Here is a 19,221-nt window from a genome sequence, read left to right as displayed (position 1 = left end):
TATTTAATAAACTTAACATATTATTTTCCACGCGGAAGAAATCAAGTCAACACTAAGGTTAGCCTTTAAAACACATAACTGAATAATCTCATCATTGCTGTTTGCAAGACATAAGCTGTGTTCCATACAAACACTTAGTTAAAACATGTCCGGTTTTCTAAAAGAACATCAAAACGGACAATCTTACACATTAGCAACTAAAAGTAAGTCTGCAACGTATGACTGTCAGGACCGTGTTCAATGTGCATAACAAAACACGCATATGCCGACAACTTTGTCATTTCTCTAGCTGAAATGATTTTTAGACTCCGGAAGTGTAAAAACGTGCACATTTGGGCGTCTACTATGTACACCCTGTCACAACATCATCATCAGTTTGCATTTAGCCGAACTCCAAACATTGCACGCTATCCCCCATGTTTCCTGTCGGTGTCCACTATCATCTATAAAACAAAAATCATATCAAACACATAATCTATGAAATGCCAATTTGGTGCGTCTTACTGAACCCATGTGCAAATCTATTCTTGTCCAGCCTCAGTGGTGTTCCCCTGAAGCAGTTTGTTTGTGTCACTCGCTCTGCTGGGGTTCTCAAACTTTGCCTTAAGCTGACAGGGGAGCCCTGTTACAGATGGAGGGCTAAGCCTGCGTGATCTCTCCTCGCTGAAGGAGGGAAATTAGCTGCGGTGGGGCTGATATTACCAGGTGGTGTCTGCATGAGAATATTAAAATATTTGTTAAGAGAAGTATGCAAAAGGTCTGCTAGTGGTAACAGAGATTTGAAGATGCATTACGAAACTTTAGTATGTGTAAAAACTGAAACTGGACAACCTGTGCAGGGTTGTTTATCTTGACTGAAATCAGGCTGCAAGTTCTGTGATGTGTGAGCCTCTTGTTTCGTCTCTCTCATACATTAATAAACAACAACAGGAACACCGGACATCAAGGTCCCGGACATCAAGGTCCCTAGCAGCCAGTGTCACAGAACTGACTTCTTTGGATTGAGACTTCGGTTTATGATGTGTGTCCATTTTAAAGCAACCAACTCTCAAAGTTTGTAGAGAACAGATTTCATAGCTAATCAAGAAACCTCAGATTTGATTAAAATGACAAAAGTCACATTTGTTAAACTTAAACCAAAAATGTCAAATGCGTTTTTCTTTGCTTTGCTAGATAGTCAATAGATTCCATGAATCCACTTTGCTCCCCCTATAACGTGTTCAAGAAATTGATATGATTTTAAAGTTTGATATAAAACCAGATGATCTTCCATAAACTCCGGAGCCCCTGAAATAGATATACATATATGACCTCTATAACAAGCCTTGTATAACTACGAAAAACTAATCACATGTGGGAAAAAACTGGTGTGTGTTTCATGATGTGTTTCAACAGATTTCTGGGCGAGACAAATTGATGTTCATATTCATATATTTTATATAATGTATATCAAACTAAAACTAATACAGCATCAAACTTAAAAAGGATCAAGAGAAAAAAAGAAAGAAAAAAGAATTGAAAACTGAGCAATCCGTTGGCTTGTGGAGCAGTGGATGTTAAAACCAGGAGGGAGCGGAGACTGACCGGGCACTGCAGATGCTGCAGGTGTCCCATCATGCCTCGTCCCCGCAGCAGACAGCGGATGGAGGGATGGGAGATGGAGCAGGGAGGGGGTGGGAAGAAGAGTTGGGGGAGGGTAAATACAGGTGGAGATGAGATAGCCCAGACTTCTGCCAGGCAACATCTCTTCTTGCAGTTTATTTTATTTAATTTATTTTAGATTTCAAACACAAAAACCATGTTCTGAAAAAGCAGCCTTGGTGTGTTGAATGTGGAAACAAGGGGAAGAAGTCCATGTTTTGTTTTTTTCCTTTTTCCTGTGACAAAGATTTGTCTTCTCAGTCTTTCAATCCTGTTATTGTACTGCGTTGTGTTTGTGTTGTGAGAGAAAACCATGACAGCAGTTGGGAACGTGAAGTGTGTGAAATGTGTGAGAGGAGTTGAGAGAGAGAGAGAGACAGAAGTTTTTTTGGGGAAAGGGGGGGTGAATGTTTGGCTGTGTGCTTGTGATACTGTCTTTGCTCCTCTGTGCAACACGTGTACACTAGGCATTCATGTGCCACGACCAGGCCGAGGGCAGAGAAGCTTACTTGCACTTGTGTGTCACTGGATGTGCATGCCAGTGTGTCTCTTTACGTCTGAGAGGATGGTTTTGTGTGTTGGTGTGTGTGTATATGTGTGTGTGTGTGTGTGTGTGTGTGTGTGTGTGTGTACTGTAGGCCCAGACTGGCAGGGCCCATGCTCGGTGACTAGTGTGTGTCCAGCCAGTTCATCAGTCAGTCAGTCAGTCAGTCGGTCCTCTCAGCTAGCAGAGGGCCAGTGCCTATTCTCTTGCCTCCAGAAAGAGCGTCTCCTGCGGAAACAACTTGGCCTCCAGCAGAGTTGACCCCGGCTCCAACTGGGTGATCTGAGAATAGAGGAGGGGGGGAGGAGTAGAGGAAATAGATCAGACCATCGGCAATCACATGGTTTGATAACGATTTGTTTCATTATCGACTAATCTTCTTCCTCAAACAAACATGAATAATTCAGTCAAGAAAATAGTGAATAATGAACATCACAACTTCCCAGATCCCAAACTGTCATCTTCAGAACCAACAAATGTTTGGTATTAAAAAAATGTTCCATCAATTCACAACTGTTTCATCATGACTTCTTGCCTTACATTTCGTCTCCTGTTGGAAGTTTTGTGTTGAGAGAGAAAACTATGACTGCAGTTGGGAACGTGAAGTTTAACCATCATTTCTAGCGTTTCTCAGATTTATCCATATTAGTTTGGACAAGGCCTGAATCATTCTAAGCTACTGAAATCCCTTGGTGATGGTCTCACCATACATGCCCTGCGATCCAGACTGGAGAACAGTGTAGCTTTACTGCTGAATTCACTGAATGCTGTGTGTGTGTGTGTGTGTGTGTGTGTGTGTGTGTGTGTGTGTGTGTGTGTGTGTGTGTGTTGGTAAGAGAGTGTGTATCCTGTGTGTTATTCTAACATCATGTTTAAAAAAATGTAGGCAGTAATCTGAGCAGCTAGAGCTTTGTTTCCCTAAGAGGACCATCAGGTTTGTTTTCTTAAAAAGGTTCCAAGCCAGAACAAACTGATGAAGGTTACAGGACAGGAGAGAGTGTGTGTGTGTGTTGTAAAAGCTCTTTGCCGTGTGTGTGTGTGTGTGTGTATATGTATGTGAGAAAGAGAGTAGTGGGAATTGAGAGGAGAACTTGTTTTTGATGGCTTATAATGGCTAATTTCAGCTGTGACAAAGGTCAAACAGGGAACGTAGCTGATGGTGTAGAGGAGAGAAACATTTATCTGTGTTCAATACTCTGCACACCGGCTAAGCAGAGCAATAATGCAGTACCACCCACAACGGAGCTGATCAAGTTAGCTGACATGAAGGGGGTCTGACCTATGTTTTTTAAAACAGAACAATCTGACTCTCCCTCCGACACCCACCACCACTGTGAGCCTCTTAGCTTATGTGAGCTAATCACCGGAGGGGTTGTGTTACATCGGCCAATCTAACACCTGGGCTGAATGGGCGAGGTGGTGTGACACCGAGATGTGTCCAGGGCTTATCTGATGACTGCTGCGTCAGCCTCTCTGATTAGGGCTCCTATTCTAACCTCACAGTGGGATAATTAACCAGTGCCTGTACCGGCTGTAGAAGGTCGGAGGGCAGTGGTAAAGGTCAACCTCACAACAAGCAGAGTGATAGGTGTGAGATGGACTATAGCAGGGACTGAAATGTGACCTTGTAACCATGAACTCAACCACAACTTGTGTCTTATTAATCTTATTAGTGGTACTTTTAAAAGTCCAAATCCTAATAAATGAACACATCACTATAATCAAACTTTTTTTTTTGGTTTTTGACTAAAGAAGAATTAAAAAAATTTACCCCCCACTGTACAACGTCAAAACTGCATTGTAATAAACACTGAGTCTACGTTAGCTGCTGACGAACAGTGAACGCACTGATATAAGTAAACCTTCAAAATAATTAAAACACATTTAAACTTGTGTTAACTCCAAAATCTGTAAAACTACAGGATGTCAAAGGACTCAGAGAAAAGGGTGAAAAAAAAAGAAGCCAAGTAAATTACGACAATCTATCCATCTCCCACAGGTGTTTGGAAATGTCACACCATGTGCTTGTCGGCGGTCTTTGACTCCATGTCTTTCATCTCCTTGTTCTCATTTCAACTTGTCATTTAGACTCTTGACTTTTCAGCGGGGTCCCGGGGAGCCTAGCGTGGGCAAGGAGGGGCTGCCACATCAACCTTATGCCCCTCACCTAGTCAGCTGCCTCATAGCACAGTGGGGAGTAAGATGCCATGAGGAGAGCTAAAATGGTGTGTGTGTCTTTATGAGTGTGTGTTTGCTGCAAACATATTTCATCCCAACGGTGGGGGAAGATAACCAACAGGGCTGCTGCGCTCCTTTTCCCACCTCAGGAGCAGCGCATCACAAATGGCTGCCATGCTAATGAACCCGACAGGCTGTTATGACACCACAGCATCAGGTAGGGGTAAATGAGGCTTTGGGGTGGAGCGTGTGTGCGTGCGCGTGTGTGTGTGTGTGTATAGACGTGCGTCTATGGACTACATATAAGCGTGTGTGGGGATGTGTCTTCTTTGTGAGTTCAGGATGCGAGTTTGTGCTCATAGTGCACTGTGGAGAGACGACGGGGAGAGAGCAGCATCTGACTCTGAAAAAGAAAGTAGGGAAACAAGATGCCACACTGACACAGGAGACGGGCGCCATCGGTGATTGTTTACATTGTTATCCAATTAACAGACCATAAGCATGGAGGCATCTGTCAACAAACAAAGCTGTTGTTTTTCCTCTGCTCCGCCTAAGCCATACTCTCTCCTCCTGTGCCTACACAGCCATACATACATACATACATACATAAGACAGACACAATCTAGCTCTCTGCTTTGCAGTTTGCTTCTAACCTTGAGTCAATATAATTTTCATCAGCCAATTTAGATCAAATCAATCACCTGAATTAGGGAACCGTCTGACAATTTTAAAAGATGAAATTCATTTGAAAAGATTTTCATCTAACTTTCCAGTTTGGGGGGGGGTTCCAGTTGTTAATTTAAATACACAAATGAACAGAACAGAAACTGAACTGAGCTGTCTCAAGAGGCAATATAATATCTTGAAGCTCACCCTTAAAACGCCTAATTTTAAAACTGGAATCAAATAAAAAAAAGACAGATGGTACTTCTAGGCAATCTTTGATATTTTATCTTTATTTCCCTTAAAAATCGTATGACATAAAATAATTAGCTAATATCACCCCATGTATTTGGCATGATCAAACAGCAGATTTCAACGGTTAAAACCACACAATTAGCACTTAATGTGAAGTTTAAAATAAATACCACAACTGTAAGTCACTTGATTCAAATGAATAAAACACACTGATAACAGAGGAGGCGATACTAAGCAACGCTCAGCCATGAAAGAAAAGAAAGGGAAAATAAACACAGGCCCTCAAGATGTCCGCTTCCAACATAATCAAACGTGCAGCTGAAATAACGCATTTTTAATGAAGCCATTACAGGCCCTACTATGTTAATTAAAACCAAATAACGTGTCTGTTTAAAACTAGTGTTGTCAAGTGTTTATTTGGCCAATTACAAAAGCAGTGGGAGATCATTATCTGCTGCCAGGAGCGTTGACAACACGTAGCGCCGGGGCGTGAACAGAAAAGAACAGACCAGAATACGGTACTTCAAAGGGACAAATGCACCGCACAGACTGGATGGGGGGTAGTAGTGAGGGGAAAAACTGAAAAGAAAAAAAAAACATGGGAAGAAGAGAAAAGGAGAGCACAAGCAAAGTGAGAGAAAAGAAATTTGTTGTACATATATAAATGTTAAAACAACCTTCTAGTGTCAAACTATGGACATACATCAGATATAAGTGATAAGGGAGACTTTAAGAAATCAAGGAGATGGCGTCCTGTGTACGTAGCCAGAGCCACATTTCACACCCATGTTCTGAGATGAAGCAGAGTCCACACAGCTCTGTGGAGCTGTGGGTTTGTGTTATGTGAAGAGAAGATTATAAGAACAGTCCCGAGGAAGCAACTTTGAGTGAAACTTCTTTTAAAATAAACCTCCGTGGTTCTTCCTGTCAGATAACAGGACAAGAAAAGCAAAACACAGATGTAAAATCTATTTCAGCACAATGCACAGCTTCTTCTGTGCCACTGTTTATTTTTCTGCACGTCAGGTTTTGTCTAAGAATTATTCGAGCGACTTCACTGACTGAGCTGGGAGAAGGATTAGGTGAAGGTGAAATAGAGTACAGTATCACAGTGAGAAAACTAATACTCCGTTTTGACAGTGTTTGGGTGTCTGTGAGCAGCCAGGCAGGAAGACCCAACTGCCGATTATTATACTGGCAGTCTAAACATGTTCACCGCGAGCTGAAGGAAGAAGACCTCAGGCCTTTCAATAGTGGTTTGTGCTCAACAAGTATCAAAGGAAAAGGAGGAAATTCTTGAATGAAAAGCTGAAAACTGAAACACTAAAAGTCTCCCCCTCCTTTCTCAAACTCACTGACAGTCATATAAACGGAGAAAGGGTTAGTTCCCTGAGCACGGCTAAGCCTAGTACAAATGATGCCAGTGTAAGGCCTGCTGTAGTGCTGAAGAGATAAGCCACTGATACCAAATGTTGAGGAAGAGACTGAGTCCAAAAATTGGAGACTAATAGACACTTATCCGCACAGCTACAGGAAAGTGGAAAAATCCTGAATCAAAGACATCTAATCTGGCTCTGATGTTTAATCTCAAATTGTCAAAAATTTAGTTACAAATGAGAATAAACCAGTGTTACTAGACTTCTCAACTCACAATACAGAATTTTCTCCTGGTCAATAACGTTGCAGTTTTAGCCAAAAATATACGACACAACTCCGCTTCATTTTGGATTGAATTTTTCAAGTTGGATTGAGTAGATCCGCTGATTTGTGTTACAGCTGAGTGAATGGAAATGAGATAAAGCAGGATGACGAGGAGGGAAATAGCAAAAGAAAGAGTGACACTGCGCAAAGCTGCTGAAAACTAGGAAAGGGAAAGAAGGTTTCAACAGTTGTGCAGTATTACAAATGCAATAGTGGTCTATCCTCCATCCTCTGATCCTGGCAGAGCAACAGTGAGAGCGTCTGGACGGGATGGAGGCTTTCTATGCTCCCTCTCATTTAATTACAACACAGAGCTGCAGGATTAGACAGGGGCCTGTGTTCACAGCCTCATACTGGCACTACCACTGAGCTGCTTCCCTCCTCTATTTCCCCAAATCTCTTGCCTTTCTGTTTTCTGGAATTATCTCCCATCTTCTTCTTTTTAATATCTTCTCCACTTGTCTTCTCTATCCTTTTCTCTTTCAGACTGTTTCTCTGATTACATCTTTTCTTTGTTTAAGCTTTTGTCTTCTCTGTTCTCTTTTTTCGACTAGTTCTGCAGTCACCATCCTCTTCTTGCTTCTCAACCCATCTAATCCTCCCATCCTGTTTTTGCCGGAATTTCATCTGCGATGCAGACACATCTTTATCTCTGTCTCAAACACATGTTTACTCTTGATTATAAAGAGACAACTGTGAATCCTTTAAGTGACAAAGTTGTGAGTGGGGCATGTGTTTGCTTGAAAATATTTGTGCATGTGTTGAAGTGTGTGATTCTGACGAAATGAAGAGTGTGAGCTGCGCGTTAATGTGTGTGTTAGTTTGAGGTGTTTGTGCCCCAGTGGTCTCTACAGACTACGGTGGCACACTGCCTGGGCAAGCCTACACACACACACAGACACACAGACACACACACACAGACACACACACACACACACACACACACACACACACACACACACACACACACCTCTATACCACCACCCCTCCACATGCACTCCTCTCTTGATTAATGGAAATCCCATTTTTGTTTCCAGCAGCATGGCTAATTAAACTGGTAGTTAAAACAGTGCTCATTAGCTCACTACCACAGAGTGCGGCGACCGAGCACTCTAATGACAGGTTGTAGTTGGCTGAGTGCTGCCGGGCGTTAGCAGAAGAGCCATAGAGAATACTACTGTTAGTGCTGACAACTGTATCCTAACACAGTCACAGTGTACTGTATTCACAATGGACTGATACTAATTAATATTCACTGAATAATATGAGTGCGCAGGTGGATGGATAAACAGTTGGCTTAACTTGCCCCACTCACAGGTATGAGTAAACAAAAGCAGCGCCGCTGTAGCACACAATGAAAACAATAATGAAAAAAAGCAAAGAAAACAACTAAATCATCGATCTGCCACAACAGATTGCCTTTAACTGTTGTCCCTGCTGCTCTCCACTCCCAGCCGTCGCCTGAGGTTCAGCCCAGGCCCAAATGGAAAAGCCAATTACAGCTGTGGATCTCTCCAGCAGAGATGTGAGCTGTGGCCGAGAACCCTTCATAACCTGCTGCTACTCTTCTGCAGTAATTTAGCACTTGTTTGTGTGGGCAGAGAACTGTCATGAAAGACGGCACAAAATGAGATTGGACAACAGGATAATTCGACCCCCGTCTTAGTGAAAAGTCTGTCCCTCTCCACTTGTGAATTTCACAGCTTAAATGTGTTTTCACTGGACGAACATAAGCAGAGGGGGTTAATCATTTTTCTGAACATGTGCTTGCTTTCTCTGCAAGATGACAAGATATACAACTCACATTTCTACGAGGGAAGGTGGTGAGGAGCTTGAACTCTTCAAAGGGGTATCCCTTGGAGGCCACAAAGTCGAAGAGGACCTGGAGCTTACAGCTTCCCAGGAAACGCCTTTCCAGAAACTCGCCGCTTGGTGTGCGGATTCGCAGTTTGCTGATTTGCTCTCCTGAATCCTCATCGGGCTCTGGCGGTAGCGCCTGCTCCAATGACAAGCGGATTGCCTGCAAGAAGAGGGTGGAGAAAACAAGACTGTTTTGGTCAGTACAGCACAAGGACAATTGTGGAAACACTTAATAATCACCAAAAACGTGCAGATTTCTATTGTGCAAATAGCTGCCAACTGTTTGGATTGCCTTGTTTGTAGAAGACAGAGGTGACAGGAATCATGAATTATTTTCTGATCACACTGGACGGGTATGGAGGAAGAAATTGCAAATACAAGCTGAGGACTCCTCCAACTCCTGGAAATATGACTGAATGATGAATGCTCTATTCTGTGCATACTAACATATGAAAATCAAGTCAAACATAAGAAATGAAGGTCTAATCTACAGCATAAAACAACCTTTCTAGATATAGTGTGATTTACTTTGTTGAGAGAATGCAGAGATGTTTAGATATAGATGCTGATGGGATGCAGCTGTCATTACTTGGGCTGCAATTTTTTCAAGTGTATTAGCATTATGGAGTCTATATATTTTGTTTATTGACAGCAGAGTCAGCCGTCCGTAATATTGTGACAGGTAGCCAAACCATTGGTGGGGGAGTTATTAAAAGGAGGACAAATGCTTTCCTGATTAGAACTATTTCTAATTTAGCTTGTTTAGTTGTTTGCACATTTAAAACGCCATGGTGGAAGCCACAGAACCATAAAACTAACTGAATAAGTGCAGGAAAGGAAGCAAGCCAGGAAGCTTATACAAAGTCATCTGAAATACAAGCAAAAAAACAAAAATCTGAGATTCAATTAAGTGTAACTATAAAAAAAATAGTCTCTGTTTATAGTAAATTTAAACCAGAGATTCCACAGTAACACTGGCAGCTATGAAGATGACGACACACTATCCAAACAAGTATGTAAGACAAGCCAAGAAGTTGATTGCGGCACTGTTGCCTTGCATTAATTAAAGGATCTTCTTGTCCTGAGAATGTTATTAAATTAGTTGCCCTGTGTCTCACCCTGTTCCCTAAAGCCTGGTGCACCTCAGAAGGTTGCCAAGTAGCATTTCAGTACGTTAAAAACAGCCAAGATTATTTTCTGGTGCTTCATGCTTTCTTGATGTTACTTAATCTGTTAAGTAAATCTGAGGTTCTGCCTGTTGAACATCTCAGTGTCCACAACAGAACATAGTTTACAGATACTAACATTTGGTAATACTGTATACAGTAGAGTCAGTGTGGCTAGCACAAAGACAACCATCGACTATCATCTTCTACAGCAAAACTAATCAGCTCTCCTGTGCTCCAAAAAACGCACTTCACCCACTCCCTGGAGCATTCCTCTTCTTTCTGCTCTTGCCCCTCGCCGCCTCCTCCCCAGCTTGTTGTTCCTGTTTGGCCAGGCGGGGAGCATATGCTGTGACAACACGCCCCAGCTTTATTTACACACCATAATGCAATTATATTTCATAAGAGTGTACAACAGTAGCTCATTAGCAGCTTCTGGTGTTGGGTGGGCAGGGTAGCGCGCGTGCCGCTCCACCATCAGCTCCCACAGGTATAAGAGCTGATGCTGACTGAGTTAAAGGGCCCCCCGGGACAAACCTACACATACACACACACGCACACACACACACACACACAAATAACCGAATGGGGTGCGTGTGTGGTGGTGGACATACAAATGCAGACAGTCAACCACAGACACAAGCATAAACACCCACACAAGTGAGAGGTAGCGTCTCTAAAGAAACCACAGGACACACGTCTGGTCGAGCCTCGGGCCCAGGCTGCTCAACACAAATAATCAGAAGCATCTATCCATCCATTTATCTGTCTCTCCGGCTGTGCTCGGCTAACCACAGAAAGCAAACAGATGACGGGTGTGGGGGAGAGATGCACCTGACAGCCACACAACTGTATGCTAAGACCCCTGAAGGTGGTAAATAGCAATGTCAACCTACACAGGCACATGAGACACATACACTCGCTCTTCTTTGCACAAAAGCACAAAGGCAAAAAATCACTAAGAAAGCATTCCCACTAGCACTGCCTGATCTCTGATGGAAACTGATGTTTTTATTGTGTCTGCAGTTTCTATCATACATAGCAGTAGCTTACTACCTCGTAAGATTCAACTGAAAACTGTAAACAACAAGAACAAAAAAAGTTTAACTTGAACTTTAAACGGTTTACATGGTAGGCTCATTTGTTGATGTGATCATAAAACAATTCAAGAAAATAGACAAATAGTATCAATCGAGTAGAAACTGGGCTATCCCTATATCCTTGTACAGAACTATTGATCTCAATTTAAGGATATGAGCAGACTGTTGACGGTAAATGGTAACATTGTAAGTCAGGAAAAGTAAAAGAAGCAGCTGCCACTGTGAAATGCTTAGATGAAGAGCAGCAGCCATATTGTAAATGCTAAAACACAGTATTAACTTGTTCACTTGAATAGGAATGTGTAAATGAAGATCTATTGTAGGCTGAATGGGATTTATCATCTTACATTACAGGTATTTAAGCCTTTAGTGACTTTCTAGGTGTACTGTAGTTTATGTTTTCTTCATAAAACATGTTTGCATTCTTTTTCCATCCAAAAAACATAAACCTAAACAATTAAAGCAATAAAAGGAATCGCTCAAGTAGAATAACTGATGAAACTGAAATTCTTCCACGCCCATTCCCAATTTTCTTTCCACCTGCTTGTCTGTTAATGTGTCTGTGGGCCTAAGCTAATCTGAACGAGATGTACACACAACAAAATGCAAACCGAAACTTAAGTTGCCATTGTCTGGGTCCAGCACTTGTGGCTGGCTCTCATATTTATGAATATCTAGACTGTAGCATAAGCACAACACTCGTATGTTAGCACAAGAGACTCCATGGAAACCACTGAGCTTGGGCAGAAAAAAATTTATATACGTAGGAATCACAAGGCTATTGTTGTTTAAAAAACACAAGCGCACACGGTTTGGTGTGGACTACTGTTATATAATTAAGAAGGCCCAGCCCAGCGCTCTATTGTTGTTGTCTGTTTAACTTAACTGACAAATCACCTGAGCGAGCCGGTCACCCAATACCTCTCAGCGCCCTCAGGCTCTCTGCTGTTGAGTAAACAACAATCAGCGAGGACTACACTGTATTATTATAGACTGTATTACAACATTGGTGCCATCCTCACAGACAATTATTGTTCTTCCTGCATGCGTGAGTGTGTGTGTGTGTGTGTGTGTATTTGCCCGCTCTTCACATACAATAATTGTTTTCAAGTGAATATGTATGTTTGCTTAGGTTGTGTGTGTTTGTGCACAAGCCTGTGTACACGAGTTGCCTCGGTCTTTTGTTCACTTGGGTTTAAATATGAAGCTGTGTGCTATACCAATGTAAAGCAGTTAAATTGAACAATAACTGTGTATGTAAGGTGACATTAGCAGGGACGGGCTTCACTGTATTTAGGATATGTCCCCCTACACTACACATGCTTCATTGACTAGCAGGCTTCACCAAAACCACAATCTAATTGAGTCATTATTGTGAAGTGAGCAAGACAGGTTTTCTTTTTTTTTTTTTAAATGACAGTCACTGAGCGTTGGCAAAACATATCACTGTTCAGCCTTGCACTGCTAAAGTTGGAATATTAATTTAGGTAATTTGCATAATGTGAGCCTGATGTGTGTTTGGCTGTGTGTTCTCACCTCCTTCTCCTCCTCCTGCTCCTTTCTCATCTGTTCCAGGCGTACCTGCTCGGCCTCCTCTCTCTCCTGGGCTTCTCTCTGAAAAACAAAGACATGAACTCGGACGAATCGAATGGGACGTAACAGCAGCATCAAAATAAAAATACCAAGTGAACGTGCAATGCTGACTACTGTTATTCTGTTTCCCCACAGGTTGTCAAGTTTCCTTTGAGTAATTGTTATTGATATGTTGTTAGAGATCCAAGTAAGCTCGATGCAAGTCTTCAAATCAAATATAATTTAATGATAAAGGACTTAAAAGATGAATCAGTTATCAAGATAAATAATTTTCTGTAAATTAACTCAACTTATCGAGTAATTGTTTCAGACCTAGGGTCATTGTCTTTCATTAATATGATTTTCGTGCTAAATCCATTAAAATGACAGCAGCAACTGTAGAGTAACAGTTTTACAAATTAGTTCAAATTGAACAAATAGAAAAAGGAGGTGATCTCTGCTTAAAAATGTTTTAAATCTTAATAAAAGTGGTGCTTGTGCTTTTTTAGCTAAACCCAAAAAATACATGATGTGCATTTACTGTTTAGTATACCACAACTAAATCAGAGTGCACCGATTCAAGTAGACTATTTGTTTTATTTTGAAAATACCTTTTTGCGGTCAGCCTCTAAAGACAGACGGTAGGCCTCGTCCTGTTCTCTCTTCACTGTCTCTCTTGCCTCACGCTCGTCCTGGGTGCAGAGAGGGAGGAAGAAAGTGGGGGCCCATTAACTAACAACATAATGAAGGACACACTAGGACAAAACATCTGAGCTGAGATGCCGGGTGTGGGAGCCAGAAAGAACCAAGCAAAAGAAAATGCAGCATGTCAAGTGTGGTTACGTACAAACACCAGGTATGAAAGAGTAGCACCAGAGGGGAATTCATTGTGACCGGGCTCTCATTTACCAGACCCTGAGCCTCTTTTATGTTTCCTCATCTCAGTTTCACTGTCCCTTTCTCTTTCATTCACTCTGCCTCTCTCTTCCTGTTTGTACAGAGAGAAGGGGACAGGCAGCCCTCCTCTTTCTACCTGCTGTGGCTACAAAGTGTTTTATAAAGACTGGGACTAAATACGAGTGTCCATTGTGTTAACAGTGCACAGCCATTAGTGTTCTAATTTCTGAAAGCCCATGCTGTGTGCCAGCCCGGATATGGCAAAGTAAGCTTATTGTGATGATCAGAGGGCTACTGTGCAGCTAAGCAGTGGCTACGCAAAAGCACAGTGTGTATTGTTGTATTCAATCAGAAAATGCAAAGGATACATTTGTGCTTTTGCCCCACATAATAGATGAACATTGAAAGGAAACTGTAGAAGAATGGTAGAGAGGAACAAAAGCATCAAAAGTGGCTACCTTAAATAGACTGGCCATGAGTCACGCAAACAAGTAGCTCATGCTTGATACTCATTTTGTACTGTGGTAATATGTTTTCAAATGCATCATCTACTTTGATCAACCTAATGTGCATGAGAGGCTCGATGTGAAAAGTTAATCCACCATGTATCTGCTCAAACACAATGTGATTCTAAAGACCTTATCTTTGGAGGAAAAAAGAAACAGATTTTCCACATCTATATCTTGGCAACTCACCAAGTTGGCTCGACATGTGCTGTCTTATAGTGGGGCTAATAAACTCCTATTTTAGTGCTCAGAAGTCAGAAATGCAAGCTGTCACACATTTAATGTTTACACACATAACAAATATGGCAATGTGTTACAAAAAGCTGTTCTGTGGACTATCTTATATGGGGCAAATTCAATATTTGTTTTTAGGCAACACTGTGGCTCTATGCCTCACTGTCGCTACACACACAGCAAGAAGGTAAATTAAATCTCGGCTCTGGTTCTTGGTCTGTGGACCTTGCATGCTCCCCTGGTTATGTTTCCTCCAATACCAAAAGTTTAGCGCCCTCGACTAAAACTGAACATTGGTTAGTTTTGGCTGCTCTTCACATGAAATGCATGTGAAATGACCTGAAGTGAAATTGGCCCATGATGCTGACAGATGCAGACCACAAAACCTGCTTTGAGTAGTCAGTCAGTTACTAACTGCTAAGCTAAAACACAGACAACCGTAGGAATGACTGGTGAGTCAGAGATGTTGGTTGAAGGCACAATGTGGCTGTCCAGCTGCACCAATTGCAGACAGACATAAAAGTCACTATCAGAGTGGAATGTCTGGTTTGGGTGGACGTCTATGTTCGTGTCGGAGTTTGTCTTTGGAAAGGTGAGGTGGATAAAAGGAGAAAATATGAAAGAAGAAAGAGGGACTGGGAGCAAGGGAAATTCACCAACGGCTGAAAGTCACTACAGTGGCGATGGCATTAGTCCAGTGTCGAGGCTGACGTCACCTTGGACACGGGATAGGTCCTGTCAGACACAGGGTAAACTAAAATCCTGTGGTTATTGGTACTAATCATGAATAATCACACAGAAAAATTATACTTTCATAATCACTTATACTCTTTACGCAGCCTTCTTATGATATTTTCACAAGATATTTCCTTCTGGCAGGTCACATCTGGGTAATGATCACACTTTAATACCATTTCAGGAAAGCTTTACTATAGTTATCCCATGGCAAATCTAATTTATTATTTCTCCGACAGATCTCAAGCCAGCTGTTGCAATGATAAAAGAAGTGATACTTTATTAATGCATTAATAAAATACAGTTATTTTGTTTAGTGCCATAAAAAAAGAAAGATAACTATGCATTAACTATAAATTTCATGTTTTCTCTAAACAAGATGACATAAGAATCGTGTGTGTAAGGGAACACTTAAACAACACAATGTAACTCCAAGTCAATCACACTCCTGTGAAATCAAACTGTCCACTTAGGAAGCAACACTGATTGACAATCAATTTCACATGCTGTTGTGCAAATGGAATAGACAACAGGTGGAAATTATAGGCAATTAGCAAGACACCCCCAATAAAGGAGTGGTTCTGCAGGTGGTGACCACAGACCACTTGTCAGTTCCTATGCTTCCTGGCTGATGTATTGGTCACTTTTGAATGCTGGTGGTGCTTTCACTCTAGTGGTAGCATGAGACGGAGTCTACAACCCACACAAGTGGCTCAGGTAGTGCAGCTCATCCAGGATGGCACATCAATGCGAGTTGTGGCAAGAAGGTTTGCTGTGTCTGTCAGCGTAGTGTCCAGAGTATTGAGGCGCTACCAGGAGACAGGCCAGTACATCAGGAGACGTGGAGGAGGCTGTAGGAGGGGAACAACCCAGCAGCAGGACTGCTACCTCCGCCTTTGTGCAAGGAGGAGCAGGAGGAGCACTGCCAGAGCCCTGCAAAATGACCTCCAGCAGACCACAAATGTGCATGTGTCTGCTCAAACGGTCAGAAACAGACTCCATGAGGGTGGTATGAGGGCCCGACGTCAACAAGTGGGGGTTGTTCTTACAGCCCAACACCGTGCAGGACGTTTGGCTTTTGCCAGAGAACACCAAGATTGGCAAATTCGCCACTGGTGCCCTGTGCTCTTCACAGATGAAAGCAGGTTCACACTGAGCACATGTGACAGACATGACAGAGTCTGGAGACGCCGTGGAGAACGTTCTGCTGCCTGCAACATCCTCCAGCATGACCGGTTTGGCGGTGGGTCAGTAACGGTGTGGGGTGGCATTTCTTTGGGGGGCCGCACAGCCCTCCATGTGCTCGCCAGAGGTAGCCTGACTGCGATTAGGTACTGAGATGAGATCCTCAGACCCCTTGTGAGACCATATGCCAGTGCAGTTGGCCCTGGGTTCCATGCTAGACCTCATCTGGCTGTAGTGTGTCAGCAGTTCCTGCAAGAGGAAGGCATTGATGCTATGGACTGGCCAGCCCGTTCCCCAGACCTGAATCCAATTGAGCACATCTGGGACATCATGTCTCGCTCCATCCACCAACGCCATGTTGCACCACAGACTGTCCAGGAGTTGGCTCAGGAGACCATCCGCCACCTCATCAGGAGCATGCCCAGGTGGTGTGGGAAGGTCATACAGGCACGTGGAGTCCACACACACTACTGAGCCTTATTTTGACTTGTTTTAAGGACATTACATCAAAGTTGGATCAGCCTGTAGTGTGGTTTTCCACTTTGATTTTGAACGTGACTCCAAATCCAGACTTCCATGGGTTGATAAATTTGATTTCCATTGCTAATTTTTGTGTGATTTCGTTGTCAGCACATTCAACTATGTAAAGAAAGGAGTATTTAATGAGATTATTTCATTCATTCAGATCTAGGATGTGTTATTTTAGTGTTCCCTTTATTTTTTTGAGCAGTGTATATTAAAACAACAAAATGAGCTTAAATATTTATCAATATTACACCACACACACACACACACACACACACACACACAGTAAGGGTGAACCATATCAGTCATCCAGTGTGAATAGAAACTGGGTATTGAATGTCAGTACTTTTTCGGTACCAAGCAAAATGTGTCCGTAGCAGAGTATCAGAAACTGTCAAGTGGTGAAAGCTGGCATCAAAAGTTCTGTGATCTGCCATGTCCTGATTTAAATGTGAATTTTGTCAAGACTGTTTCATTTCAGCAAAGGTCCTGTATGGCAACTTGGGTTTGGACAACATTTAACATTTTAGAACTTTGGCTTATATGTTAAATGAAAAACTGGGTTTCGTAGAACAACTGGCTTGTATTTAGCAAAATAAGGTACTGAGAAAAGTATCCTTTAGCTATCTGTACTCTACGTATGACCCTACCTACAGTATACTTCACAGTCTAATCTGACACTTGTAAATACTTTGAATATCTCTTGTCACTTATCATTAATGATTAATTCAAGTGTGACAAGAGTGACAAATCCAAAATGAAGCTAGAGAATTGTAGCAATAAAAACAACACAAAAGCTGTCACTCAATACTCAGTAACCCACCCAAGGAAGTCTAACCCTCGGGGTTTGTGTGTGACAACATTCATTCCTTAACCACGGTTCCCATACCTGGAAACACTATGACTACCACATAAGGATTGTTCAAGAGGCAGTTTGGTTGACTGAATGTTAAACTGGTTAAGTCCTAATCTGGTGTGACATCTGTCATCTATAGATACAGTAGTCAAAAAAGAGACACGACAATGTTAGAGAGAAAAGTGTGGGAATAAGAGAGACTATGACAAAGGATTTCAAAGGTGGCACACTACACACACCAAAACATCTGTATGTGTGATATATTTTACCTTCCTCAAAAAAACTGCAGCTCTTTCCATTTGAACATTTGATAATATTTCAATTAATTGTTCAGCCCTAATGTTTATATAACTTACCAAGTTAAAAGGTATTTAAATCACACTTGTTAGTCTACAAAGAGACATACAGATATATTCTATATTGTTGCTAATTCTTAAACCTCTTACCATAAGTTATTAAAGTGAAAAGGGAAAAAGAAAGCTTGTGAGGATTATTCTAACACTCAGCTGTCTGAATACCAGCCTGGACAAAAACACATAGTGTGTCGCTCTTTCTCCTGTTTGATGTCACTGAGTAAACATATCAGTAAGTGGTGAAGAGGGTTAGGTGAAAGTCTGTGACAGTGAGAGTACCTTTACCAGATTCCTGCCCATGACATGAAAGACTGTCACCACTGTTCCCTGACTTTCTTGTATTGAAATATCTCTCAGTGTTGTTTGTCCACTTTCTATTGGAGTAAAAGAGGTAGTTGACAGACAGAGAGCAGCACAGTGGTACTATTCAAAAACATGTAGTTGGCACATTAAACTAGAACTAAAGGGGATTGAGGTGTATGTATTCTTTGCCTGTCATTACAAGTATACCACAGTCCGTCTGATCTGTCCCAGCATGCTGCCATTTACCTCTTAAGCAGGATGTAAAAGACTGGCTCAACTGTCCCACAAGGGTTGCTGAATGTGGCTATAGTCATTGGCTAAAACAAGGAAATTAAGTTGGTTAATGAACCAAGTGGCTTTAATTGTTACTGAGGTCTTCCAGGTCCAAAACAAAACCTATTCCAACACAGCGTGCGTAAATACAATACTTTTTCTTTCTTTTAAAAAAACAAAAAAAGAGAGAGAGAGACCTGAACCCAAAGTGTCCTTGTCTGAAATAGACCGCAGGATGATAGAGCCGATTTAAAGTGTGGTCAACCCCAAGAGAGCCAAATACAGAGAGAAAACCAACACTGACAGCAGCATGCTGCCACGGTCAAAAAAAGGACCCTATATCATTACGAACTTTTCAACTGTAACCATTTTAAAAGGATATCGACACTGTCAACAGGACAGAAAATCTTATTTATGATTTAGTAAAATAATCATCATCATCAATCATCCACTTCAAACAATCACCTAAATGTCTGAGGTCTCTGTAAGAACACATACTTGAGATTCTTGTTCAGATATTAGTAGGGGCATTAGTTTATTTCTATCCTCAGGCTAAAAAAGCTCAGTCAACAAGAGCGGGTTGTGATGTGCGACTTTCCTGTGCTGTTGTGATACTATATTACATGGGAACATGTCAGTGTTAGCTCTCCCTGCCACTAAAGTCACCAACATGA

At 41.9% G+C, this 19,221-nt stretch overlaps 1 protein-coding gene across 1 annotated transcript in view; it reads right to left on the bottom strand.

Annotated features, from left to right (window-relative positions):
* Positions 1-1,413: 1,413 nt before the first annotated feature.
* The window catches only part of faf1 (Fas (TNFRSF6) associated factor 1), a 63,344-nt gene continuing 45,536 nt past the window's right edge, over positions 1,414-19,221 (bottom strand). Inside the window, exons 16-19 of the mRNA XM_038715934.1 lie at positions 13,292-13,372; positions 12,645-12,722; positions 8,787-9,002; positions 1,414-2,467 (exon numbers count right to left, since the gene is read on the bottom strand). Of these exons, the coding sequence (XP_038571862.1) occupies positions 2,384-2,467; positions 8,787-9,002; positions 12,645-12,722; positions 13,292-13,372 (459 nt within the window). The 3' untranslated portion in view covers positions 1,414-2,383. The remainder of the gene's footprint in view (positions 2,468-8,786; positions 9,003-12,644; positions 12,723-13,291; positions 13,373-19,221) is intronic.

Source organism: Micropterus salmoides, unplaced genomic scaffold, assembly GCF_014851395.1.
Source record: "Micropterus salmoides isolate LMB-PRFRI ecotype aquatic unplaced genomic scaffold, ASM1485139v1 Ms_hic_scaffold_13, whole genome shotgun sequence".
NCBI lineage: Eukaryota > Metazoa > Chordata > Actinopteri > Centrarchiformes > Centrarchidae > Micropterus > Micropterus salmoides.
Note: the sequence above shows the minus strand (reverse complement) of the source record. Positions and strands in the feature narration are given on the sequence as shown.